Source organism: Somniosus microcephalus, chromosome 12, assembly GCF_052327205.1.
Source record: "Somniosus microcephalus isolate GS21.2 chromosome 12, FLI_Smic_1.0, whole genome shotgun sequence".
NCBI classification, from domain to species: Eukaryota; Metazoa; Chordata; class Chondrichthyes; order Squaliformes; family Somniosidae; genus Somniosus; species Somniosus microcephalus.
Genome location: NC_140998.1, coordinates 214,247,038 through 214,273,838, shown reverse-complemented (window position 1 = coordinate 214,273,838; position 26,801 = coordinate 214,247,038). Strand labels below are relative to the sequence as shown.

At 49.0% G+C, this 26,801-nt stretch overlaps 3 protein-coding genes across 3 annotated transcripts in view; 1 reads left to right on the top strand and 2 right to left on the bottom strand.

Annotated features, from left to right (window-relative positions):
- The window catches only part of LOC147110077 (uncharacterized), a 41,759-nt gene extending 28,986 nt beyond the window's left edge, over positions 1–12,773 (bottom strand). Inside the window, exon 1 of the mRNA XM_086004150.1 lies at positions 12,711–12,773. Within this exon, the coding sequence (XP_085860276.1) occupies positions 12,711–12,773 (63 nt within the window). The remainder of the gene's footprint in view (positions 1–12,710) is intronic.
- The window catches only part of LOC147110074 (uncharacterized), a gene marked incomplete at its 5' end in the record, with an annotated part of 87,642 nt that overhangs the window by 52,326 nt on the left and 8,515 nt on the right, over positions 1–26,801 (bottom strand). The gene's annotated exons all lie outside the window — the stretch shown is intronic.
- LOC147110076 (uncharacterized) lies at positions 12,779–25,629 on the top strand. The gene is made up of 5 exons (XM_086004032.1): positions 12,779–12,844; positions 20,025–20,085; positions 22,137–22,388; positions 24,798–24,863; positions 24,960–25,629. The coding sequence occupies exons 1-5, from the start codon at positions 12,836–12,838 to the stop codon at positions 24,992–24,994; spliced, it is 423 nt and encodes a 140-aa protein (XP_085860158.1). The 5' UTR covers positions 12,779–12,835; the 3' UTR covers positions 24,995–25,629.

Here is a 26,801-nt window from a genome sequence, read left to right as displayed (position 1 = left end):
CCTACAACCCTCCCTATCTCTCTAATCTCCTCCATCCCCTACAACCCTCCCTACCTCTGTAACCTCCTCCAGCCCCTACAACCCTCCCTATCTCTGTAACGTCCTCCAGCCCCTACAACAGTCCCTATCTGTGCAACCTCCTCCAGCCCCTACAACCCTCCCTATCTCTGTAACCTCCTCCAGCCCCTACAACCCTCCCTATCTCTGTAACCTCCTCCAGCCCCTACAGCCCTCCCAATCTCTGTAACCTCCTCCAGCCCCTACAAACCTCCCGAACTCTGTAACCTCCTCCAGCCCCTGCAACCCTCCCTATCTCTGTAACCACCTCCAGCCCCTACAACTCTCCCTATCTCTGTAACATCCTGCAGCCCCTACAACCCTCCCTATCTCTGTAACTTCCTGCAGCCCCTACAACACTCCCTATCTCTGTAACTTCCTCCAGACCTACAACCCTCCCTAGCTCTGTAACTTCCTCCAGCCCCTACAAGCCTCCCTATCTCTGTAACACCCTCCAGCCACTACAACCCTCCCTATCTCTGTACCCTCCTCCAGCCCCTGCAACCCTCCCTATCTCTGTAACCTCCTCCAGCCCATTCAACCCTCCCTATCTCTGTAACCTCCTCCAGCCCCTACAAACCTCCCTATCTCTGTAAACCCCTCCAGCCCATACAACCCACCCTATCTCTGTAACCTCCTACAGCCCCTAAACCCTCCCTATCTCTGTAACTTCCTCCAGCCCTTACAAGCCTCCCTATCTCTGTAACTTCCTCCAGCCCTACAACCTTCCCTATCTCTGTAACCTCCTCCAGCCCCTACAACCCTTCCTACTTCTGTAAACTTCTCCAGCCCCTGCAACCCTCCCCTTCTCTGTAACCTCCTCCAATCCCTACAACGCACCCTATCTCTCTAACCTCCTCCAGCCCCTACAACCCTCCCTATCTCTCTAATCTCCTCCAGCCCCTACAACCCTCCCTACCTCTGTAACCTCCTCCAGCCCCTACAACCCTCCCTATCTCTGTAACGTCCTCCAGCCCCTAAACAGTCCCTATCTGTGCAACCTCCTCCAGCCCCTACAATCCTCGCTAACACTGTAACCTCCTCCAGCCCCTACAACCCTCCCTATCTCTGTAATCTCCTCCAGCACCTCCAACCCTCACTATCTCTGTAACCCCCTCCAGCCTCTACAACCCTCCCTATCTCTGTAACCTCCTCCAGCCCCTACAACACTCCCTATCTCTGTAATCTCCTCCAGCCCCTACAACACTCCCTATCTCTGTAACCTCCTCCAGCCCCTACAACGCTCCCTATCTCTCTAACCTCCTCCAGCCCCCTACAACCCTCCCTATCTCTGTAACCTCCTCCAACCCCTACAACCCTCCCTATCTCTGTAACCTCCTCCAGCCCCTAATCCCATCCCTATCTCTGTAACCTCCTCCAACCCCTACACCCCTCCCTATCTGTGTAACCTCCTCCAGCCCCTACAACCGTATATCTGTATCCTCCTCCAGCCCCTCCAGACCTACCTATCTCTGTAACCTCCTCCAGTCCCTACAACCCTCCATACCTCAGTAACCTCCTCCAGCCCCTACAACACTCCCTATCTCTGTAACCTCCTCCAGCCCCTACAACCTTCCCTAGCTCAGTAATCTCCTCCAGCCACTACAACGCTCCTTATCTCTATAACTTCCTCCAGCCCCTACAACCCTCCCTATCTCTGTAAACTCCTCCAGCCCCTGCAAGCCTCCCTATCTCTGTAACCACCTCCAGCCACGACAACGCTTCCTATCTCTCTAACCTTCTCCAGCCCCTACAACCCTCCCTATCTCTCTAACCTCCTCCAGCCCCTACAACCCTCCCTATCTCTGTAACCTCCTCCAACCCCTACAACCCTCCCCATCTCTGTAACCTCCTCCAACCCCTACAACCCTCCCTATCTCTGTAACCTCCTCCAGCCCCTACAACCCTCCCTATCTCTGTAACCTCCTCCAGCCCCGACAACCCTCCCTATCTCTGTAACCTCCTCCAGCCCCTACAAAGCTCCCTATCTCTCTAATCTCCTCCAGCCCCTACAACCCTCCCTAACTCTCTAACCTCCTCCAGCCCCTACAACCATCCCTATATCTGTAACCTCCTCCAGCCTCTACAAAACTACCTGTCTCTGTAACTTCCTCCAGCCCCTACAACCCTCCCTATCTCTGTAACCTCCTCCAGCCCCTACAAAACTCCCTATCTCAGTAACTTCCTCCAGCCCCTACAACCCTCCCTATCTCTGTAACCTCCTCCAGCCCCTACAACCCTCCCTATCTCTGTAACCTCCTCCAGCCCCTACAACACTCCCTATCTCTGTAACATCCTCCAGCCCCTACAACCCTCCCTATCTCTGTAACTTCCTGCAGCCCCTACAACACTCCCTATCTCTGTAACTTCCTCCAGCCCTACAACCCTCCCTATCTCTGTAACTTCCTCCAGTCCCTACAAGCCTCCCTATCTCTGTAACTTCCTCCAGCCCTACAACCCTCCCTATCTCTGTAACTTCCTCCAGCCCTACAACCCTCCCTATCTCTGTAACTTCCTCCAGCCCCTACAAGCCTCCCTATCTCTGTAACTTCCTCCACCCCTACAACCCTCCCTGTCTCTGTAACTTCCTCCAGCCCCTACAAGCCTCCCTATCTCTGTAACCCCTCCAGCCACTACAACCTTCCCTATCTCTTTAACCTCCTCCAGCTGCTGCAACCCTCCCTATCTCTGTAACCTCCTCCAGCCCCTGCAACCCTCCCTATCTCTGTAACCTCCTCCAGCCCATACAACCCTCCCTATCTCTGTAACCTCCTCCAGCCCCGACAAACCTCCCTATCTCTGTAAACCCCCCCCAGCCCCTACAACCCTCCCTATCTCTGTAACCTCCTCCAGCCCCTACAACCCTCCCTAACTCTGTAACCTCCTCCAGCCCCTACAAACCTCCCTATTTCTGTAACCTCCTCCAGCCCCTACAACGCTCCCTATCTCTCTAACCTCCTCCAGCCCCTACATCCCTCCCTATCTCTCTAACCTCCTGCAGCCCCTACAACCCTCCCTATCTCTGTAACCTCCTCCAGCCCCTACAACCCTCCCCATCTCTATAACCTCCTCCAACCCCTATAACCCTCCCTATCTCTGTAACGTCCTCCAGCCCCTGCAACCCTCCCTATCTCTGTAACCTCCTCCAGCCCCTACAACACTCCCTATCTCTGTATCCTCCTCCAGCCCCTACAACCCTCCCTATCTCTGTAACCTCCTCCAGCCCCTACAACCCTCCCTATCTCTGTAACCTCCTCCAGCCCCTACAACCCTCCCTATCTCTGTAACCTCCTCCAGCCGCTGCAACGCTCCCTATCTCTCTAACCTCCTCCAGCCCCTACATCCCTCCCTATCTCTCTAACCTCCTCCAGCCCCTACAACCCTCCCTATCTCTGTAACCTCCTCCAGCCCCAACAACCCTCCCCATCTCTATAACCTCCTCCAGCCCCTACAACTCTCTCTATCTCTGTATCCTCCTCCAGGCCCCTACAACCCTCCCTATCTCTCTAACCTCCTCCAGCCCCTACAACACTCCCCATCTCTGTCACCTCCTCCAGTCTCTACAACACTCCCTATCTCTGTAACCTCCTCCAGCCCCTACAAACCACACTATCTCTGTAACCTCCTCCAGCCCCTACACCCCTCCCTAGCTCTGTAACCTCCTCCAGCCTCTACAACCCTCCCTATCTCTGTAACCTCCTCCAGCCACCAACATACCTCCCTATCTCTGTATCCTCCTCCAGCCTCTACAACCCTCCCTATCTCTGTAACCTCCTCCAGCCCCTACAACCCTCCCTATCTCTGTAACCTCCTCCAGCCCCTACAACCCTCCCAATGTCTGTAATCTCCTCCAGCCCCTACAATCCTTCCTAACTCTGTAACCTCCTGCAGCCCCTGCAACCCTCCCTATCTCTGTAACCTCCTCCAGCCCCTGCAACTCTCCCAATCTCTGTAACCTCCTGCAGCTCCTACAACCCTCCCTATCTCTGTAGCTTCCTGCAGCCCCTACAACACTCCCTATCTCTGTAACTTCCTCCAGCCCTACAACCCTCCCTATCTCTGTAACTTCCTCCAGCCCCTACAAGCCTCCCTATCTCTGTAACTTCCTCCAGCCCTACAACCCTCCCTATATCTGTAACTTCCTCCAGCCCTACAACCCTCCCTATCTCTGTAACTTCCTCCAGCCCCTACAAGCCTCCCTATCTCTGTAACTTCCTCCAGCCCTACAACCCTCCCTAGCTCTGTAACTTCCTCCAGACCCTACAAGCCTCCCTATCTCTGTAACCCCCTCCAGCCACTACAACCCTCCCTATCTCTGTACCCTCCTCCAGCCCCTGCAACCCTCCCTATCTCTGTAACCTCCTCCAGCCCCTACAACCCTCCCTATCTCTGTAACCTCCTCCAGCCCCTACAACCCTCCCTATCTCTGCAACCTCCTCCAGCCCCTACACCCATCCCTATCTCTGTAACCTCCTCCAGCCGCTACAACCGTATCTGTGTAACCTCCTCCAGCCCCTACAAACCTCCCTATCTCTGTAAACCCCTCCAGGCCATACAACCCTCCCTATCTCTGTAACCTCCTCCAGCCCCTACAACCCTCCCTATCTCTGTATCCTCCTCCAGCCCCCTACAATCATCCCTATCTCTCTAACCTCCTCCAGCCCCTACAACACTCCCCATCTCTGTAACCTCCTCCAGCCTCTACAACACTCCCTATCTCTGTAAACTCCTCCAGCCCCTACACACCACCCTATCTCAGTAACCTCCTCCAGCCCCTACACCCCTCCCTAGCTCTGTAACCTCCTCCAGCCTCTACAACCCTCCCTATCTCTGTAACCTCCTCCAGCCCCCTACATACCTCCCTATCTCTGTAACCTCCTCCAGCCCCTACACTCCTCCCTAGCTCTGTAACCTCCTCCAGCCTCTACAACCCTCCCTATCTCTGTAACCTCCTCCAGCCCCCTACAACCCTCCCTATCTCTGTAACCTCCTCCGGCCCCTACAACCCTCCCTATCTCTGTAACATCCTCCAGCCCCGACAACCCTCCCTATATCTGCAACCTCCTCCAGCCTCTACAACACTCCCTATCTCTGTAACATCCTCCAGCCCCCTACATACCTCCCTATCTCTGTAACCTCCTCCAGCCCCTACAGCACTCCCTATCTCTGTAACCTCCTGCAGCACCTACAACCATCCCTATCTCTGTAACCTCCTCCAGCCCCCTACAACCCTCCCTACCTCTGCAACCTCCTCCAGCCCCTACACCCATCCCTATCTCTGTAACCTCCTCCAACCCCTACTCACCTCCCTATCTGTGTAACCTCCTCCAGCCGCTACAACCGTATCTGTGTAACCTCCTCCAGCCCCTACAGACCTCCCTATCTCTGTAACCTCCTGCAGCACCTACAACCATCCCTATCTCTGTAACCTCCTCCAGCCCCCTACAACCCTCCCTACCTCTGCAACCTCCTCCAGCCCCTACACCCATCCCTATCTCTGTAACCTCCTCCAACCCCTACTCACCTCCCTATCTGTGTAACCTCCTCCAGCCGCTACAACCGTATCTGTGTAACCTCCTCCAGCCCCTACAGACCTCCCTATCTCTGTAACCTCCTCCAGCCCCTACAACGCTCCCTACCTCAGTAAACTCCTCCAGCCCCTGCAACTCTCCCGATCTCTGTAACCTCCTCCAGCCCCTACAACCCTCCCTAGCTCTGTAACATCCTCCAGCCCCTACAACGCTCCCTATCTCTCTAACCACCTCCAGCCCCTACAACCCTCCCTATCTCAGTAACTGCTCCAGCACCTACAACACTCCCTATCTCTGTAACCTCCTCCAGCCCCTACAACCCTCCCTATCTCTGTAACATCCTCCAGCCCCTACAACCCTCCCTATCTCTGTAACCCCCTCCAGCCCCTACAACACTCCCTATCTATGTAACATCCTCCAGCCCCTACAACCCTCCCTATTTCTGTAAACTCCTCCAGCCCCTGCAACCCTCCCTACCTCTGTAACCTCCTCCAACCCCTACAACGCTCCCTATCTCTCTAACCTCCTCCAGCCCCTACAACCCTCCCTAAATCTCTAACCTCCTCCAGCCCCTACAACCCTCCCTATCTCTGTAACCTCCTCCAGCCCCTACAACCCTCCCTATCTCTGTAACCTCCTCCAGCCCCTACAACCCTCCCTATCTGTGTAACCTCCTCCAGCCCCTACAACCCTCCCTGTCTCTGTAACCTCCTCCAGCCCCTACAACACTCCCTAACTCTGAAACCTCCTCCAGCCCCTAAAACCCTCCCTATCTCTGTAACCCCCTCCAGACCCGACAACCCTCCCTATCTCTGTAACCTCCTCCAGCCCCTACAACCCTCCCTATCTCTGTAACCTCCTCCAGCCCCTACAACCCTCCCTATCTCTGTAACCTCCTCCAGCCCATACAATGCTCCCTATCTCTCTAACCTCCTCCAGCCCCTACAACCCTCCCTATCTCTCTAACCTCCTCCAACCCCTACAACCCTCCCTATCTCTGCAACCTCCTCCAGCCCCTACAATACTCCCTATCTCTGTAATTTCCTCCAGTCCCTACAACCCTCCCTGTCTCTGTAACCTCCTCCAGCCCCTACAACACTCCCTATCTCTGTTCGTTCCTCCAGCCCCTACAACTCTCCCTATCTCTGTCATCACCTCCAGCCCCTACAACCCTCCCTATCTCTGTAACCTCCTCCAGCCCCTACAACCCTCCCTATCTCTGTAACCTCCTCCAGCCCCGACAAACCTCCCTACCTCTGTAACCTCCTCCAGCCCCTACAACACTCCCTATCCCTGTAACTTCCTCCAGCCCCTACAACACTCCCTATCTCTGTAACTTCCTCCAGCCCTACAACCCTCCCTATCTCTGTAACTTCCTCCAGCCCCTACAAGCCTCCCTATCTCTGTAACTTCCTCCAGCCCTACAAACTTCCCTATCTCTGTAACCTTCTCCAGCCCCTACAACCCTCCCTATCTCTGTAACCTCCTCCAGCCCCTACAACCATCCCTATCTCTGTAACCTCCACAGCGAGCTAACCCGTCCTCTGTTCAAAAGGAACGGCTTGAAGGTGAATGGGTGGATAAGTTTAATTTCTGGAAAGGGTCGCTAGCTGAACTTCTTTAACCGGATTTGTTTTAAAACCCGCTCTTTCGGAGGATATGAATTTATTGCATCACATGTATTGATAGGGGAGTTTAAGAAACTCACAGGGTTTTCTGAGAGCGGATTTCAGACACAATCTGGGCGGTTTCTGCTGTGATTTATGATTTGATGAGTACAGTACAAGCCACCAGGAACAGCCGGTTGGCAATTGGTTTCTCTGCATTTTTAACAACATAAAGTGCAACGAAGATTTGCGCCCAATTAAAGTGTAAACTGAAATTATAGATGGGAAATTGGTCCATCACATCTCGCCACTAGTATTGCTTCAATACAAAGCTTTGACTGTAGCTGAAAGCATCAGGACAAGTGGAGATCAAAGTGTTTTATGTTGCTAATTATTCGATAGTTCTGCTCTGTTTAAACATGTATTTCCCACAAGGGGATGAATATATTATAAATTGACTGATGATATTGAATGTGATGTGTTTGCAAGGATTAAAATGAATCTTTTAGAGATTGCAAGAGTCACTGATGGTGTGCTCCATCCCTCAACTGTGTGTCACGATTGGTCTGCCGAGCTGCTCATCAAAGTTACTACCTGGAATGAAGTGTGGAAACTTCCAGTATTCGGTTGAGCTATGTGTTCTGCCAAGTATAATGAATGAAAACAATCCTAACACCATGGTGCAAACTGCTATGAGGTGTACAGAATTGCTTCATAATTAGCATCCCAAATGACTTCAAATATTAAATTTAAAAGATGGCAGTTAACCCTTTGTAAGCTGAGTCTAACCGTTGGTCAATATCATAACGCACATTAAAACAAAATCTCTTTCCAAACCATATCTGTAAAAAACATTACTTATCTTCGACAAAGGGTCTATATCTGAAATGATAACCTGAGCTTTCTCTATAGATTCTGACCGACTTTCTGTAATCACTTTCTGTTTGTAGGATAGTTATTTCCCTTTTCACTTCGACCTAAGGGAGCTTAGTACTGAAATGTGAGGTACAGTGCAACCTTTCACAGTGGACTGTACAGAGCACTTCTTTTTGATCATTGTAGTTCCAGTTATACGCTGGTCCAAATGCTGACTTCAGTTTAAGTGAGGAGAACCTTTGTTGTGTTATAGTCTCAAGATATATATATATTTAACGTTTCATAAATTACCCCAAGGTGTTTTTTGTCCTTAATCAATGGAGGAATAGATTTTGAGAGCAGCAATATTCTCAAGAGCAGTTCACAGGATTTACTGTAAAAGCCATTTGATAACTTGTAAGGTTGTAGGTCTAAACAGAAATAGCACCCCTGAGGTTAAACACAATTTAATTTGTAACTTTATTTTAGGCAATTAATATTTATTTTATTTAGGATCTGCTTAAGATACCCCACTATCTTCATTATAAACCCGCATAGTTTTCAAATGTACTAGTATCAAAATACTTACACACCATATGAACACATTCATCAGCTGGACTTGACTGTTGGGGAAGGAGCCTTCACATAAAAAGGACCAGTATTCAGTAATGTCATATATTCTGATCCTAGTTTTTAGCAGTTAAAAATGCATCTTGATAATAGCGATGCCCAAAATGTGCTGCCACGATTAGGGTAAACAAACTGGAGAGAAAAGATTCTTTAAAAGTGAAACATTGGTCATAAATGATAGTAATGTAATGACAATGGTTAGTTCCTCTCATTTCAGGAAAAGTCTTTTATTTTTATTTTAACCAAAATGGTAAAGTGCATGTTATAGCAAAACTGCAAGTCACCGGTGATGAAGTTGGGTCGGAATAACTGGCCTTCACTTTTTATCGTTTTCAAAGTACTCCAGATTGACATGTACACACAGATTTGACCCCAAAGTAATGGCCTCACATTCAAAGCCTTACATAATGCTTACAGAGTGGGCTTCACTTGTTTTGACAGGATGTTCCCGATGGTCGGGGAGTCCAGAACCAGGGGTCACAGTCTAAAGATAAGGGGTGAGCCATTTAGGACAGAAATGAGGAGGAATTTCTTCAGCCAGAGAGTGGTGAACCTGTGGAATTCTCTACCACAGAAGGCAGTAGAGGCCAATTCATTAAATATATTCAAGAAGGAGTTGGATATATTTCTTAAAGCTAAAGGGATCAAGGGGTATGGGGAGAAAGCAGGGACAGGGTACTGAATTTGGATGATCAGCCATGATCTCATTGAATGGTGGAGTAGGCTCGAGGGGCCGAATGGCCGACTCCTGCTCCTATCTTCTATGTTTCTATGTTCCCTCCCTGACACTGCTCCTGTGAGTCGATTTGTTTGTGAAATGTCGAGTTTTTCAATTGTTCAATCGTTATTCTTAATCGGCCGATATTTATTTTTCTGAAATCTTCTAACGTGGTGAAGGTGGAAATAATGCACATTGGAGGGTGCAGTGGGAACAGGAGCTGTCATTACTGGTTTTCTAACAAGTGAGGGCAAATTATAACACAGGTTAGGGTTAAAGCCATTGCTCACACCCTGTGTATTGGATTGGTGAAGAATTACTTGCACTGTGTGGGTGTCAGATGGTGATGTTTCCTGAGAGTCGTGTCCGACACACGCGGAGGAATTTCTCTTCTCATTGAGCTCCGTTTCTCAAACAAGATCAGGTTTTGTTTGAACTCTTATCAGGGGCAAAGCTATGTGCTGACTTGAACTGCGAGCAGGAATTGGGGTGACATTTCCAAAATATTATCGGGAGGGATGTGTCAATAAAATTGGGTCAGTGAAACTGGCCCCTGTGTTTCCCGTGTGTCTTCTGTTGATAAACATTTCGATTGAAGGAGAGTTTATATTTACAAGCGAGTGACTGGGTTAAAATCTGTTCATGAGACAGGGGGTGATCTGATCTGCACAGTGCAACACTGAACATCCTGATTTTACAGACACATTTTGTGCAGATTCAATAGTCCATGTGCCTATTTTCCAATTCACAGATGTAGGTTTCACTCTGGAACAGGTCGAGGTGTGAATTTCAGTGCAGGAAGTGCTGGGACACGGGTTCCATCCCGGTTCAGGTGGAGCCCCTGTCCCATCGGTACCAGCTCCTTCCTGCCCCAGGACTGGTGCCAGTGTCCCATGAAAAGGAACCCCTCTTTCCCACACCAGCCCTTTAGTCACCTGTTAATTCTCCTGATCTCTCTGCTTCTGTGACAACTTGCACCTGGCCCAGGCAATAATCCAGAGATTGTTACCCTGGAGGTCCTGCTTTTTAATTTAGATCCCAGCTCCTGATACTCTGTCAGCAGGACCTCCTCCCTGTTCCTACATATGTCGCGCTCGTTCCAACATGGACCAGGACAACTGGATTTACCCCCTCCCTTTCCAATCTGACTCTTCCTCTCAACCAGAATCACTGTCCGGGTGAATGAACTTCTCCAATCAGAAGTCTACATTTCCCAACCTATCCCTTGATTGCTAAATCATCATTTACCATCAAACATTGTTGCTAAATTCAACATTTTTCATTCGTTCAATTCACTCCTAGAACAGTCGGAAAGCCTCTCGGTTTTAGGACTGAACATTTAATTTTAAATGTGGAATACGGAGAGGGTCAGGCGGATAATCTCACTGGTGATAAATCACCAAACTGGGTGACTCGGATTTTAATGCAAATGTTGGGCCATCTTTTGTTCCTGGTTCTCAGACACAACTGACGGGGAATAAAGTGGAAATCTAAAGGAGCAGAACTGGATTACACAGGGACATTAATATCTAACGGATTATTATGGTCTGTGCGCTTCCTGCACTGAAATTCACACCTACACGTGTTCCAGAGTGAAACCTACATCTGTGAATTGGGAAATAAGCAAATGGACTTTTCAATCTGCACAAAATGTGTCTGTAAAATCAGGATGTTCAGTGTTGCAGAGTGCAGATCAGATCAGTCCCTGTCTCATGAACAGATTTTAACACAGTCACTCGCTTGTAAATATAAACTCTCCTTCAATCGAAGGGTTTATCAACAGAAGACACACGGGAAACACAGGAGCCAGTTTCACTGACCCAATTTTATTGACACATCCCTCCCGATAATATTTTGGAAATATCACCACAATTCCTGCTCGCAGTTCAAGTCAGCACATAGCTTTGTCCCTAATAGTTAAAACAAAACCTGATCTTGTTGTTTGAGAAACGGATCTCAATGAGAAGAGAAATTCCTCCGAGTGTGCCAGACACGACTCTCAGGAAACATCACCATCTTAGACCCACACAGTGCAAGTAATTCTTCACCAATCCAATACACAGGGTGTGAGCAATGGCTTTAACCCTAACCTGTGTTATAATTTGCCCTCACTTGTTAGAAAACCAGTAATGACAGCTCCTGTTCCCACTGCACCCGCCAATGTGGATTATTTCCACCTTCACCACGTTAGAAGATTTCAGAAAAATAAATATCGGCCGATTAAAAATAACGATTGAACAATTGAAAAACTCGACATTTCACAAACAAATCGACTCACAGGAGCAGCGTCAGGGAGGGAATCATCAGTGACTCTTGCAATCTCTAAAAGATTCATTTTAATCCTCACAAACACATCACATTCAATATCATCAGTCAATTTACAATATATTCATCCCCTTGTGGGAAATACAGGTTTAAACAAAGCAGAACTATCGAATAATTAGCAACATAAAACACTTTGATGTTCACTTGTCCTGATGTTTTCAGCGACAGTCAAAGCTTTGTATTGAAGCAATTCTAGTGGCGAGATGTGATGGGCCAATTTCCCATCTACAATTTCAGTTTACACTTTAATTGGGCGCAAATCTGCTTCGCACTTTTTTAAAAATGCAGATAAACCAATTGCCAACCAACCTGTTCTTGGCGGCTTGTACTGTACTCATCAGATCATAAATCACAGCAGAAACCGCCCAGATTGTGTCGGAAATCCGCCCTCAGAAAACCCTGTGATCTTTTTAAACTCCCTATAAGGACATGAAACCTCCCCTATAAATGGCCTGTGTCTGTGCTGCACACTCGATGTAATTCGATATCAAGAAGTCCCATTCTGAGCCTTCGTTTATCATTACAACTTTTCATTCCTGGTATCATTCTAGGGAACCTTCACGGTTTCCTCTCCAAGGCTCTCATATCCTTCCTGTAACGGCATTCCCAGAGAAAACACAATATTCCAAATGTGGTCCAGGAAAATAGGAACAGGAGGAGGCCATTCAGCCCCTCGAGCCTGTTCCGCAATTCAATGAGATCATGGCTGATCTGTGATCTAACTCCATCCACCCGCCTTTGGCCCATATCCCTTAATACCTTTGGTAAAAAAAATCGATCAATCTCCGATTTAAAATTAACTATTGACCCAGCATCAATTGCCGTTTGTGGAAGAGAGTTCCAACCTTCTACCACCCTTTGTGTGTAGAAGTGTTTCCTAACTTCACCTCTCAGCTTTTGAATTCTGTTCCTCCAAATGTTGCAGTTGCCATGGTTTTGTGTAGAGGAAATGTTAATTGAAGGGAAAGCAGTCTGATTGGACCTCACCTTTCCGGGATATGAGGTGAAATGATTTAAGTCATGTGACTGTTGGGTTCTTTCAATTGCCATATCGAGCCTTGCATGTGTCCCAGTCCACAAGAGACACCTTGAGACTCGACTGTCCCGGGCCAATGTTCTGGGTGAGTTATGAATATTTGCAGTTTGTGGGGAATAGGCGAGTAAGGATGGGGAATCGGCTGGCTCACCTTTGGGTGGGGGTCCTGTACATTTTAGACAAGTCATCTTCAGGAGGGGAATGTGCAGTAAATTCAGATGCAGACACTCTTTGCCATGAAGTACACTCTCTCTCTCTCTCTTTCTTTCTTTCTCTTTCTCTTTCTCTTTCTTTCTCCACCTCGTCAAACACCGCGAGCTAACCCGTCCTCTGTTCAAAAGGAACTGCTTGAAAGTGAATGGATGGATTAGTTTAGTTTCTGGAAAGGGTCGCTAGTTGAACTTCTTTAACCGGATTTGTTTTAAACCCCGCTCTTTCGGAGGATATGAATTTATTGCATCACATGTATTGATAGGGGAGTTTAAAAAGCTCACAAGGTTTTCGGAGAGCGGATTTCAGACACAATCTGGGCGGTTTCTGCTGTGATTTATGATCTGAGGAGTACAGTACAAGCCACCAGGAACAGGCTGGTGGGCAGTAGGCTTTTCTGCATTTTTAACAAAAAGTGCGAAGAAGATTTGCGCCTAATTAAAGTGTAAACTGAAATTGTAGATGGGAAATTGGCCCATCACATCTCGCCACTAGAATTGCTTCAATACAAAGCTTTGACTGTCGCTGAAAACATCAGGACAAGTGAACATCAAAGTGTTTTATGTTGCTAATTATTCGATAGTTCTGTTCTGTTTAAACCATCCGTTAAATATTAATGTCCCTGTGTAATCCAGTTCTGCTCCTTTAGATTTCCACTTTATTCCCCGTCAGTTGTGTCTGGGAACCAAGAATAAAAGATGGCCCAAAATGTGCATTAAAATGCAAGTCATGGGGCTGGATTTTCTCAATGGGGAGGTTTTGGAGGCGGGACTCCCACTTGTCGGGTTTCAGTCCCGCCTCCATCGACTTCTGGCCAACCCATGCTATTTTCCCTTGATTGACCTTGTTCAGCCCGCCCAGCAGGTTTAGCAGGCCAATTACTGGTGATGTGAGTGAACGGCAATAGATTGGGAGAAGGGGAAGTGCAACGAGACCTGGGCGTCCTTGTGCACCAGTCGCTGAAGGTAAGCATATAGGTTCAGCAGGCGGTTAAGAAGGCAAATGCTATGTTGGCCTTCGTAGCGAGAGGGTTCGAGTACAGGAACAAGGATGTCTTGCTGCAGTGGTACAGGGCCTTGGTGAGACCACATCTTGAGTATTGTGTGCAGTTTTGGTCGCCTTATCTGAGGAAGGACGTTCTTGCCATGGAAGGAGTGCAGCAAAGATTCACCAGATTGATACCTGGGATGGCAGGAATGACGTATGAGGAGAGATTGGGTCGATTGGGCTTATACTCACTGGAGTTTAGAAGAATGAGGGGATCTCATTGAAACTTTTAAAATTCTAACAGGACTAGATAGACTAGATGCAGGAAGGATGTTTCTGATGGCCGGGGAGTCCAGAACCAGGGGTCACAGTCTAAGGAAAGGGGTAGGCCATTTAGGACAGAGATGAGGAGGAACTTCTTCACCCAGAGAGTGGCGAGCCTGTGGAATTCTCTACCATAGAAGGCAGTGGAGGCCAATTCATTAAATATATTCAAGAAGGAGTTGGATATATTTCTTAAGGCTAAAGGGATCAAGGGATATGGGGAGAAGGCAGGGACAGGGTACTGAATTTAGATGATCAGCCATGATCTCATTGAATGGTGGCGTGGGCTTGAGGGGCTGAATGGCCCACTCCTGCTCCTATCTTCTATGTTTCTATGTTGACAGATGACATGTCGTCATTTGAGAGCTCTGTGAAGCTGTCAAACACTAACATTCTCTGTAGTTTGATGAGACCTTGTGTTCAGGACTCATCAAACCTTTCAACTTTGTCGATATCAGATGGCTGTTGGGTGGGAGGATCCAACAACCAGTCTGTGAAATTGATGACGAGGATGTCGGGTCTCCCGATCCAGGGTGGATGAAGGCTGTAGGAAGAAAACAAGGTAAGTGAACACTTTTTTACACTTATCACTCACCTTGCATACTTACCACTCCACACTTGCAGCCATCACTCAACCTCTACATCTTACTTCCAGGTGCCTCCGACCACCGCAGACCTCCTTCACGTCTCCTCCAACCCGGCGGGGTTCTCTGAGGTCGGGAAGCCTTCACCTGTGAAGGTAAAATGGCACTAATCCCTTTTTTCTGCATGTTAACAGGCAGTTAAAAGGATTAAAAGCCTTTCCCTCCTCCAGGAGACAGGACCCGAAGCTGCACATCTTCCCACCTCCTGGCAAAAGGGCATGGAGGTGGGATGGGGGCGGGTTTGCCATCTGCCCCCACATTCTGCTACTTTACCAGCAGGCCCGCCTCCTCCGTGTAGTGTATGTACCTTTTTTAAGAGCCCCTGTGTATTGTAATACCGGTAGTGACCACTCGGGTATATAAGCCTGTATAGCGTCTTGTATCTTTAGGTCACCTCCAGACTTTGTTCAATAAACACCTGTTAAACCAACTCCTGCATTCCGTGTCTCCATTATCACATGGATACAACACTCAGGGCTTGGAAAATCCAGCCCTCTGTCTTCTAAGTTGTGACCTGGGACACAGGCTCACTTGGAGAGATCTCCTGAGCAGACAGCAGAAGGCTGATGCATTTGAGAATGCAGTGGCCATTCTGCTTTCTCTGCCAGTGAGATGAGGAACTCCCGAGACCTGCAGGGTCTGGAGGAAGAAGCAAAGGTAAGTAAAGCTTTTAATACACTTAAGCCTCACCTCACACACTTACCTCTGCACACATGCACTCATCACTCACCTGCTCACCAGACATCTCGGCCCCTCCAACCCCCGCAGCCCCACTGCTCGCCTCGCTGACCCTGGCGAGGTTCGGAGCCGTCGGGAAGCCCGCACTTTAGGGCTCAAAATAGGGATTATCCAAGAAACTGCTTGTTAACAGGCAGTTAATTGGCACTAATCCACTTCCTGCCTCGAGGAGGCGGCTCCCAGCATGGGTCGGGTACCCGCCTCCTGGAAAGATGGCACGGAGGTGGGTTGGGGATGTGATGTGATGGGTACCCGCCCCAGATGCTGCCATTTTCCTGGCAGTCACTCCTCCCCAGGGCTGGTAAAATTATATATCTGTAAAATCAAGATTTGTACAAGAATGAACACCACCACCTCCAAGTCACACACACCATCCTAACTTGGAGATATATCGGCCGTTCCTTCATCGTCGCTGGGTCAAAATCCTGGCATTCCCTCCCTAACAGCACTGTGGGAGCACCTTCACCACACGGACTGCAGCGGTTCAAGAAGGCGGCACACCACCACCTTCTCAAGGGCAATTGGGGATGGCCAATAAATGCCGGCCTTGCCAGTGACGCCCACATCCCATGAACGAATTTTTTTTTTAATTTGGAAACTAGATACTGCAGTCCAGAATACACCTCTCTTTTTCTTAGCCAGAAGCCATACAATCTTCTGGTAATATTGTTCGGGCATTGGTTGTCTGTGGTGCTCATTCAATTGGAAAAGAAACGGTTTTTCTAGTTTTCAAAATCAATTCTAGTCCAACTGCAGTCGCTCCTCTCCATTCCTGCCCTGGTTAGACAATGGGTCTATTGATAGCAGAGGCTGCAGTAACATGAAGTCAATGGGAATCAGGGGAGAAAACACTCCACTGGCTAGAGTCATACCTAGCACAAAGGAAGATGGTTGTGGTGATTGAAGGTCAATCATCACAGCCCCAGGACATCGCTGCAGGAGTTCCTCAGCGCAATATCCGGCCCAACCATCTTCAGCTGCTTCATCAATGACCTCCCCCCCCCCCCCCCCCAAACATAAGGTCAGAAATGGGGATGTTCGCTGATGACTGTACAGTGTTCAGCGCCATTCACAACTCCTCAGATATTGCATGCGGGCATGGACTGCTTCATTAAGACCTGGACGACGTTCAGGCTTGGGCTGATAAGTGGCAGGTAACATTGGCACCACAGAAGTGCCAGGCAATGACTATCTCCAACAAGCGAGAGTCTAACCACCACCCCTTGACATTCAATGGCATTACCATCGCCGAATCCCCCACCATCAACATCCTGGGGGTCACCATTGACCAGAAACTGAACTGGACCAGCCACATAAATACTGTGGCAACAAGAGCAGGTCAGAGGCTGGGTATTCTGCGGCGAGTGTCTCACCTCCTGACTCCCCCAAAGCCTTTCCACCATCTACAAGGCACAAGTCAGGAGTGTGATGGAATACTCTGCACTTGCTGGATGAGTGCAGCTCCAACAACACTCGAGACGCTCGACACCATCCAGGACAAAGCAGCCCGCTTGATTGGCACCCCATCCACCACCTTAAACATTCACTCCCTCCACCACCGGCACACCGTGGCTGCAGTGTGCACCATCTACAAGATGCACTGCAGCAACTCGCCAAGGCTTCTTCGGCAGCACCTCCCAAACCCGCCACCTCTTCCACCTAGAAGGACAAGGGCAGCAGGTGCATGGGAACACCACCACCTCCAAGTTCTCCTCCAATTCACACACCATCCTGACTTGGAAATATATCGGCCGTTCCTTCATCGTCGCTGGGTCAAAATCCTGGAACTCCCTCCCTAACAGCACTGTGGGAGCACCTTCACCACACGGACTGCAGCGGTTCAAGAAGGCGGCTCACCACCACCTTCTCAAGGGCAACTAGGGATGGGCAATAAATGCTGGCCTTGCCAGCGACACCCAGATTCCACAAAACAAATAAAAAAATGACCTGGGTGAATTTGGCGTGGTGCTGTTTTATATTGTGATAATTAAGTATCTCAGTTGCGGTGATTAAAAACATTTTCTAATTGACTGCCAAGAGAGAAAAGGTTTTGACTTGCTCTTTGTGGCGAGGGACGGTTTCTCCCGTAAGAATGTGTGGTACAAACAGACCACAGGCAATTAGCCATGTGTCTGATCACTTCAACATCTACCACCAATCAATAACCAAGGTTGACACACACATGCTAACACTGTATTGAGATCATGTGCCCAATCGCGGTGTTTGTTTATTCATATTTTCATTTACTCATCAGACATGCAATCAGCCACATCTGGTTTCCCAATTAGCCAGATGTGGCTCACCGATTGAACAACACCGCCCCAGACCTCAATGTCACCAAAATAACCCTCCGAATGTGTCACAAACCCGATCATCTTCTGAACTCCCCTCTAAATACACATTATTCCAATCAATTGATTGTCCTTTGAACGCACAGGGGATAATCAATGGATTTAACTTAAACTTTCTAATAACGTGGTGTCCCTTGTTAGATAACTACTGCTTCAAGCTCTGTTACCACTCCATCCTCATAGAAACATAGGAGCAGGAGTCGGCCCTTCGGCCCCTCGAGCCTGCTCCGCCACTCAATATGGTCATGGCTGATCCTCTATCTCAATACCATATTCCCGCTCGCCCCATACTCCTTGATGGCTGACAACTTTTACGTAGTAAGACGTCCCAAGGCGCTTCACAGGAGCGTAAATCAGACAAAATTTGACACCGAGCCACATTAGTGCAGGTGACCAAAAGCTTGGTCAAAGAGGTCGGTTATAAAGAGTGTCTTAAAGGAGGAGAGAGAGAGAGAGAGAGAGAGAGAGAGAGAGAGACGCAGACGCAGAGGTTTAGGGAGGGAATTCCAGAGCTCGGGGCCCAGGTGGCTGAAGGCACGGCCGCCAACGGTGGAGCGATGGAAATCGGGGGATGCGCGAGAGGCCAGAATTGGAGGAGCGCAGAGATCTGGGAGGGTTGTAGGAGGTTACAGAGATAGGGAGGGTTGCAGGGGGCTGGAGGAGGTTACAGAGATAGGGAGGGTTGCAGGGGGCTGGAGGAGGTTACAGAGATAGGGAGGGTTGCAGGGGGCTGGAGGAGGTTAGAGATAGGGAGGGGAGGCGAGGAGCATATGGAGGGATTTAAAAGCAAGGATGTGAATTTTAAAATCGAGGCATTGCCGGAGTGGTAGCCAATGTAGGTCAGCGAGCAACAGGGGGGTGATAGGTGAACGGGACTTGGAGCGAGTTAGGACACGGGGCAGCTTTTGATGGGCTCTAGGGTAGAACGTGGGAGGCCAGCCAGGAGTGTGTTGGAATTGTCAAGTCTAGAGGTAACCAAGGCATAATCCTCTAAAGTGGATCCTTTCCATTTTCCCCAGGTTAGTTTAGTTAAGAACGCTGTTACATTTATCGGCCCATAAGAAATAATGATTTCACAATTGAATCATTGGACATGAACAAAAACCGAACTCATGAAACCGTAACCGTGTGAAAATCAGACTTGACATTGGATGCGAGGATTCATTTTAATCTCCACAATCACATCACATTCAGTATCCTGAGACAGTTTACTGTATATTTATCAGTGGCAAAAAACAAGACTAGAACTATAAAATAGCAATAGAAGAATCTCTGATTATAATTTAACATGTTTTTTTCAGTCCCTGTTGACATTTCATATTAAATCAATTGGAGAAAGAGAGACTTGCATTTCTCCAGCGCCTTTCCCCACCTCAGGACGTCCCAAAGTGCCTCACACCCAATGATGTACTTTTTGAAGTGTGGTCACTGTTGTAATGTAGGAAACGCGGCAGCCAATTTGCACACGGCAAGCTCCCACAAACAGCAATGTGATAATGACCATTTCATCTGTTTTTTAGTGATTTTGGTTGAGGGATAAATATTGGGCCAGGACACAAGGGAGAACTCCCCTGCTCTACTTTGAAATAGTGCCATCTGATCTTCTACATCCACCCAAGAGAGCAGATGGGGCCTCGGTTTAACATCTCATCTGAAAGATGGCACCTCCGACAGCGCGGCGCCGCCCCTCCGACAGCGCGGCGCTCCCTCGGCGCCGCCCCTCCGACAGCGCGGCGCTCCCTCGGCACTGACACTGGAGTGTCGGCCTGGACTATGGGGCTCGAGTCTCTGGAGTGGTTGTTGAACCCATGACCTTCTGACTCGGAGACGAGAGAGGGAGGGTGCTAAACCCACTGAGCAACAACTGTAACCTCATCAGTCATTCCACCACCACAGATTGGAATCAAGTGATTAAAGGGACTGCGCACTAAAAGAAACAGGCACAGAACAAAGCGCAGTTTACAGCGACAATTGCAAGCTGGATATATTAATTGTTTGTTACTAATTACAGGTACTTGCTGTGCTGAGCATATTCATACACATCCACATTTGCCAGCTGGACCCAGTGGCAGGTATGTAATAATGCCGGCAATGTTAATTATGGACGGAATATTTATCACAGGGTTTCCAACAGATTTTTAATCCCTTTCTGACAGGACTGGGTTAGTGATCTACCATCCATGTCTACTGTTATCACAAGTCTAAAATTACCTGGCCTCTGTACTGTGACGCATTACCCAGACCAAACCAACTCCAGCAGATACAAGAATGAGTCAAGTGATTCACTGCTCATTGCCAGAGGCATCGAAGAGAAAGATCAGGCCCAGCAAAACATCCTCGACTTTACTAACACATCCCCACAATGGACATCATCACAAGGTTCAGGAGCAATTGGGCACTTGTTCTTAACTGACAGTCTGAATCATTACAGGCACATCGTTCAAGTGTATCAGGTATTGCAATATTATCTCAACATAGATGGAGCCTGTAGCACAGAAACAGGCCATTCGGCCCATCTGGTCCGTGCCGGTGTTTATGCCCCACACCAGCCTCCTCCCACCCCTCTTCATCTCACCCTGTCAACACCAGCCTCCCCCCCACCCCTCTTCATCTCACCCCATCAACACCAGCCTCCTCCCACCCATCTTCATCTCACCCCATCAACACCAGCCTCCTCTCACCCCTCTTCATCTCACCCCTTCACCATATCCTTCTATTCCTTTCTCACTCGTGTGTTAATCCAGTTTCCCCTGAAATGCATCTCTGCTCTTCGCCTCAACCACTCCCTGTGGTAGCGAGTTCCCCATTCTCAGCACTCTCTGGGTAAAGAAGTTTCTCCTGAATTCCCTATTGGATTTATTAGTGACTCTCTTATATTGATGGCCCCTAGTTCTGGTCTCCCCCACAAGTGGAAACATCTTCTCTACGTTTACCCTATCGAACAACTTTCATAATTTTAAAGACCTCCATCAGGTCACCCCTCAGCCTTCTCTTTTCTAGAGAAAAGAGCCCCAGCCTGTTCAATCTTTCCTACACCCTGGTTAGAGGGAGGTACAGGAGTGTGTGTGTGGTGGTTAGAGGGACCTCCCCAGATACAGGAGTGAGAGTGAGAGGGGTTAGAGGGACCTCCCCAGATACAGGAGTGTGTGCGGTGGTTAGAGAGACCTCCTCAGATACAAGTGTGTGAGAGAGGGGTTAGAGGGTCCTCCCCAGATACAGGAGTATGGGAGAAAGGGGTTAGAGGGACCTCCCCAGATACAGGAGTGTGGGAGAGAGGGGTTATTGGAATAATTAGTGACTATCTTCTATTGATGGCCCCAAGCTCTGGTCTCGCCCACAAAGTATGTGAGGACAGGATTGCTGTGGGTGAATAGCCAACGATGCTTGCTATATCAGGCTCTTGCATCAACAATGTGTCCAAAGTACTCGATGGCCAATGGCTTCAGGAGAGAAAATGAGGAGCAAATTGCAGGGAGTGGGGGTGGAGCGAAAAATGCACACAGGGCTTTGGTGAGCCCACACCTGGGGTACTGTGCACAGTGTGGGTCTCATTACCTAAGGAAGGATATACTTGCCTTAAGAGGCGGTGCAACAAACAAAGGTTAGATTGATTCCTGGGATGAGCGGGTTGTCCTATGAGGAGAGATTGAGCAGAATGGGCCGATACTTTCTGGAGTTTAGAAGAATGCGAGGTGATCTCATTGAAACATAAGATTCTGAGGGGGATTGACAGGGCAGATGCTGAGAGGTTGTTTCCCCCTGGCTGGAGAGTCTAGAACCAGGGGTCACAGTCTCGGGATAAGGGGTCGGCCATTTAGGGCTGAGATGAGGAGGAATTTCTTCACTCAGAGGGCGGTGAATCTTTGGAATTCTCTGCCCCAGAGGGCTGTGGAGGCTCAGTCGTTGAGTATATTCAAGACTGAGATCGATAGATTTTGGACTCATGGGGAATCGAGGGATATGGGGATCGGGCGGGAAAGGGGAGTTGAGGTCGAAGATCAGCCTTGATCTGATTGAATGGTGGAGCAGGCTCGAGGGGCCGAATGGCCGACTCCTGCTCCTAGTTCTTAGTTCTTAAAACAAGTGGAACATTGCATAAAGCTGTTTCTTCCATCACTTTCAGATTGTATTGGAAAGCCGGCTACTATAACATTGAAGGAATGTGTGACTGAGAATCAGATGGCAATCCTGAAACGTGGAATGAAAGACGAGATTTGCATTATTTTAAATTGCACAGAGAATTACACTGCAAGTTTTAACAGCAGCGGCTGTTACACCATTTACATCCTGAGAGTTTCAGCGGAAGATATTGATCAAAGATGGTGGCTCGAATACGGGTCCTCCGAATCGTTTAGTTTCAACTTAATGTCTGCCGGTGAGTTTAAAAGAATCTTCGTGCGGTCCTGCTTTGCGCTAAACACTTGTTTTCTCCTGAACAGGTCTTCACTTTATTGGCCCAGAAATTGCGGGGAAAAATAAGGACGAGTTCACGGCCATTAATCAGCTCGCCTAAAAAATCCCCCGGCAGTTGTTGTCGAGGAGGAGATACGGCGTGCGTTCCACTTCTCCCCACATTGCTGGGCGATTAGCGCCGCTCCGCCATTAGCCTCGCCAAAACAGAACAAATCCCCAAGTTCCCCTCCGAGTCACGCACACAACTGTCCCAACTTGGAAATATATCGGCCGTTCCTTCATCGTCGCTGGGTCAAAATCCTGGAACTCCCTCCCTAACAGCACTGTGGGAGCACCTTCACCACACGGACTGCAGCGGTTCAAGAAGGCGGCTCACCACCACCTTCTCAAGGGGCAATTAAGGATGGGCAATAAATGCCGGCCTTGCCAGTGACGCCCACATCCCGTGAATGAATAATTTTTTTAAAATCTCGCCTTGAGTCTCTCCCCGTTGAACTTTGCGTTTTAAGAAATTGCTGGGTTTATGCCGTTCAGGCGAATGAATCTCGCCGCGGCCATTTAGGGCTGGTAATTCATGTCGTAAGGATCCCGTTAATGACGTGATTTAAGGTCCTGTCATGACACTCAACCTTCAATTTTACAACACTCGTCCTTGTTTTCAAATCTCTCCGTGGCTCCCACCTCGCGAAAATGCAATCCCGCCCCATGACTTTCAGGAGGCTGCTGCATTGGCGCATTAACGGCCCATCAAACTCGCCGTAGAACGCCTCACGAGAACAACGTATCGGGCGACCAATGGTGGGAGGGTGGGGGTGGTCGGAGACTGGAGCTCACGTGATGAAGCCTCCAGGAAGAAGCCCAACCAGAGTCGGCGACCCAAGATTCTTTTATTCGTTCCTGGGATGTTGGCATCGTGGGCAAGGCCGGCATTTATTGCCCATCCCTAATTGCCCCTTGAGAAGGTGGTGGTGAGCCGCCACCTTGAACCGCTGCAGTCCGTGTGGTGAAGGTACTCCCACAGTGCTGTTAGGGAGTTCCAGGATTTTGACCCAGCGACGATGAAGGATCGGTGTAAGAGCCATAAAAGCTTAAGAAAATACTTTAAAATAGTGGCTAAATGGCATAATACAGTTAATTTACCTGAACGACTTATTGTATTAAGAAACCCCCTATTTTCTTGCTCCAGTAGTATAGTCCGACACCCCCTTCATTCTTGCCACAATGGAACAGTCCCTAAGACACACATGGGTGCAGCCATCTTACAGTTTTAAACTGCACGTGGTGAAAGAGGCAGAAGCTGTGAGGTTTGGAGCAGTACAGTTTTTGACCGTGTTCGTTTATACGTGTTTGCTTTGTAATTCTGTTTGTTAAGTGTTATAGTAAACCATTTAAAAGACAAAGCTACGTTTGGGAACGTTTTATTTCGACACGCGTCTACTCGCTGTTAAAAGCCCCACAGCCCAGTGGCCTGTCTGTTTGGAAACTAAGAAGCGCCACTACAATCGGTGATATATTTCCAAGTCAGGATGGTGTGTGTGACTGGGAGGGGAACTTGAAGGTGGTGGTGTTCCCATGCACCTGCTGCCCTTGTCCTTCTAGGTGGTAGAGGTCGTGGGTTTGGGAGGTGCTGCTGAAGAAGCCTTGGTGAGTTGCTGCAGTGCATCTTGTAGATGGTGCACACTGCAGCCACGGTGCGCCGGAGGTGGAGGGAGTGAATGTTTAAGGTGGTGGATGGGGTGCCGATCAAGCGGGCTGCTTTGTCCTGGATGGTGTCGAGCTTCTTGAGTGTTGTTGGAGCTGCACTCATCCAGGCAAGCGGAGAGTATTCCATCACACTCCTGACTTGTGCCTTGTAGATGGTGGAAAGGCTTTGGGGAGTCAGGAGGTGAGACACTCGCCGCAGAATACCCAGCCTCTGACCTGCTCTTGTTGCCACAGTGTTTATGTGGCTGGTCCAGTTAAGTTTCTGGTCAATGGTGACTCCCAGGATGTTGATGGTGGGGGATTCGGCGATGGTAATGCCATTGAAAGTAAGATGGGAATCTGAGCTTGGTGGTGATACAATCCATGATCGCTGTTCAGTCACTGTGACTGGGGTGACACAGCGAAGGCTTCCTGTAGATCTGCACCACAGCAGGAGGGGTCACCTAGAATCACACAGAACAGGAGGAGGCCACTCGGCCCATCGTGCCTGTGCCGGCTCTTTGAAAGAGCTCTCCAATTAGCCCCACTCCCCACTGCTCTTTCCCCATAACACGGCAAATGTTTCCCCTTCAAGTATTTATCCAGGGGGAGAAAATGCATTTAACAGGAGAAAAATGCAAATATTTTACATAACGGCTCAATTGAATTGTCTGCTTTGCTTTTCCAGATTGTTCTACCCAAGAAGCAAGCAAAGCTTTTGCCGGTCCCGACAAACGTCTCGATACAAACCCAGGTAACACCAGCTCAGATTTAATACTTTTTATACAAGATGTCAGCAGTGATTCAGTGGGTTTATCTCTTTTTTCTCTCTCTCTCTCCCCTGAGTCAGACGGTCATGGGTTCAAATCCCACTCCAGAGACTAGGGCACAAATTCCAGGCCCACACTCCCCAGTCTCAGTACTGAGGGAGCGCAGCACTGTCGGAGGGGCAGTACTGAGGGAGCGCCGCACTGTCGGAGGGGCAGTACTGAGGGAGCGCCGCACTGTCGGAGGGGCAGTACTGAGGGAGCTCCGCACTGTCGGAGGGGCGGTACTGAGGGAGCTCCGCACTGTCGGAGGGGCAGTACTGAGGGAGCTCCGCACTGTCAGAGGGGCAGTACTGAGGGAGCTCCGCACTGTCGGAGGGGCAGTACTGAGGGAGCGCCGCACTGTCGGAGGGGCCATCTTTTGGATGAGGCATTAAACCGTGTCCCTGTCAGCCCTCTCAGGTGGATGTAAAAGATCCCGCCGGCATTATTTTGAAGAAGCGGTGTTCTCCCCGGTGTAATGGGGCCTGTATTTATCCCTCATCCAACATCATTAAACCAGATGATCTGGTCATTTATCTCATTGCTGTTTGTGGGATCTTGCTGTGTGCATTTTGCCTACATTGTAACCGTGACTGCACTTCAAAAGTACTTTATTGGCTGTGAAACGCTTTGGGATGTCCGGAGGTCGTGAAGACGCTATAGAAATGCAAGTCTTACTTTGCTGACGGCTGATTCTATAATGGAGGTTAAGGTGTGAGTGAATCAACTCTCATAACATATTTCAAACAAGGCTGTGAACATAAATAGGAGCAGGAGTCGGCCATACAGCCCCTCGAGACTGCTCCAACATTCAATCAGATCATGGCTGATCTTCTACCTCAACTCCACTTTCCCGCCCGATCCCCATATCCCTCGATTCCCTTAATATCCAAAAATCTATTGATCTCAGCCTTGAATATACTCAACGACTGATCCTCCACAGCCCTCTGGGGCAGAGAATTCCAAAGATTCACCGCCCTCTGAGTGAAGAGATTCCTCCTCATCTCAGTCCTAAATGGTCGACCCCTTAGAGGAGGGAGGGAGGGTGTGGGACCGAGAGGGAGGGTGATCGAGAGCAGGGAGGGAGGGAGGAAGGGAGTGTGAGGGGGGACGGAGTGGGGGGGGGATGGAGGGAGAGACAGACACAGTAGTTATTGGTTGTGCCCCTTTCAAAAAGGGGGTGGTGTGGCGAGAGAGAGAGAATTAAAACAAATCCAGCTTCTCCAACCCGTCCTTGTAACTAAGATCCCTCATCCCCGGAACCTTCACATCCTTCCTAGTGTGGTGACCGATACTGGACACAATACTCCAGTTGTGGTGTAACCAGTGCTTTATAAAGGTTCAGCATAACTTCTCTACTTTTGTACTCACTACCTCTATTTATGAAGCCCAAGATCCCATATGCTTTGCTAACCACTCTCTCAATATGTCCTGCCACCTTCAGGGACCTATGCACATTAACTCCCAGGTCCCTCTGTCTCTGCACACTCTTTAAACCTGTGCCATTAAGTGTATATTGCCTCTCCCTGTTTCTTCTGCGAAAATGCATCACATCTCACTTCTCTATTAAATTGCGTCTGCCACTTGTCTGCCCATTCTGCCTGCCTTTCTATGTCCTGTTGCAGTCGATTGGCATTATCCTCCTTTGTGAACCAGATGGGGTTTTCCAACAATCCAGTAGTTTTATGGTCACCATTACTGGTACTAGTTTTTTTATTTAACTGAATTTAAATTCCCCAGTTGCTGTGGTGGGATTGAACTCGTGTTTGGATCGTTAGTGCAGGCCTTTGGATTACGAGTCCAGTAACATAAGCACTAAACCACCGGTCCTGGGCTGGGAGAGCCGTGTGAGGTAATGATACTCCCAGAATCAACCCTACATC

Coding starts and splice junctions, on each gene's coding strand:
- LOC147110076 (XM_086004032.1), top strand. Junction 20,086..22,136: donor CCAGCTGGACCCAGTGGCAG/GTATGTAATAAT, acceptor CATCACTTTCAG/ATTGTATTGGAAAGCCGGCT. Junction 24,864..24,959: donor ACGTCTCGATACAAACCCAG/GTAACACCAGCT, acceptor CCCCTGAGTCAG/ACGGTCATGGGTTCAAATCC.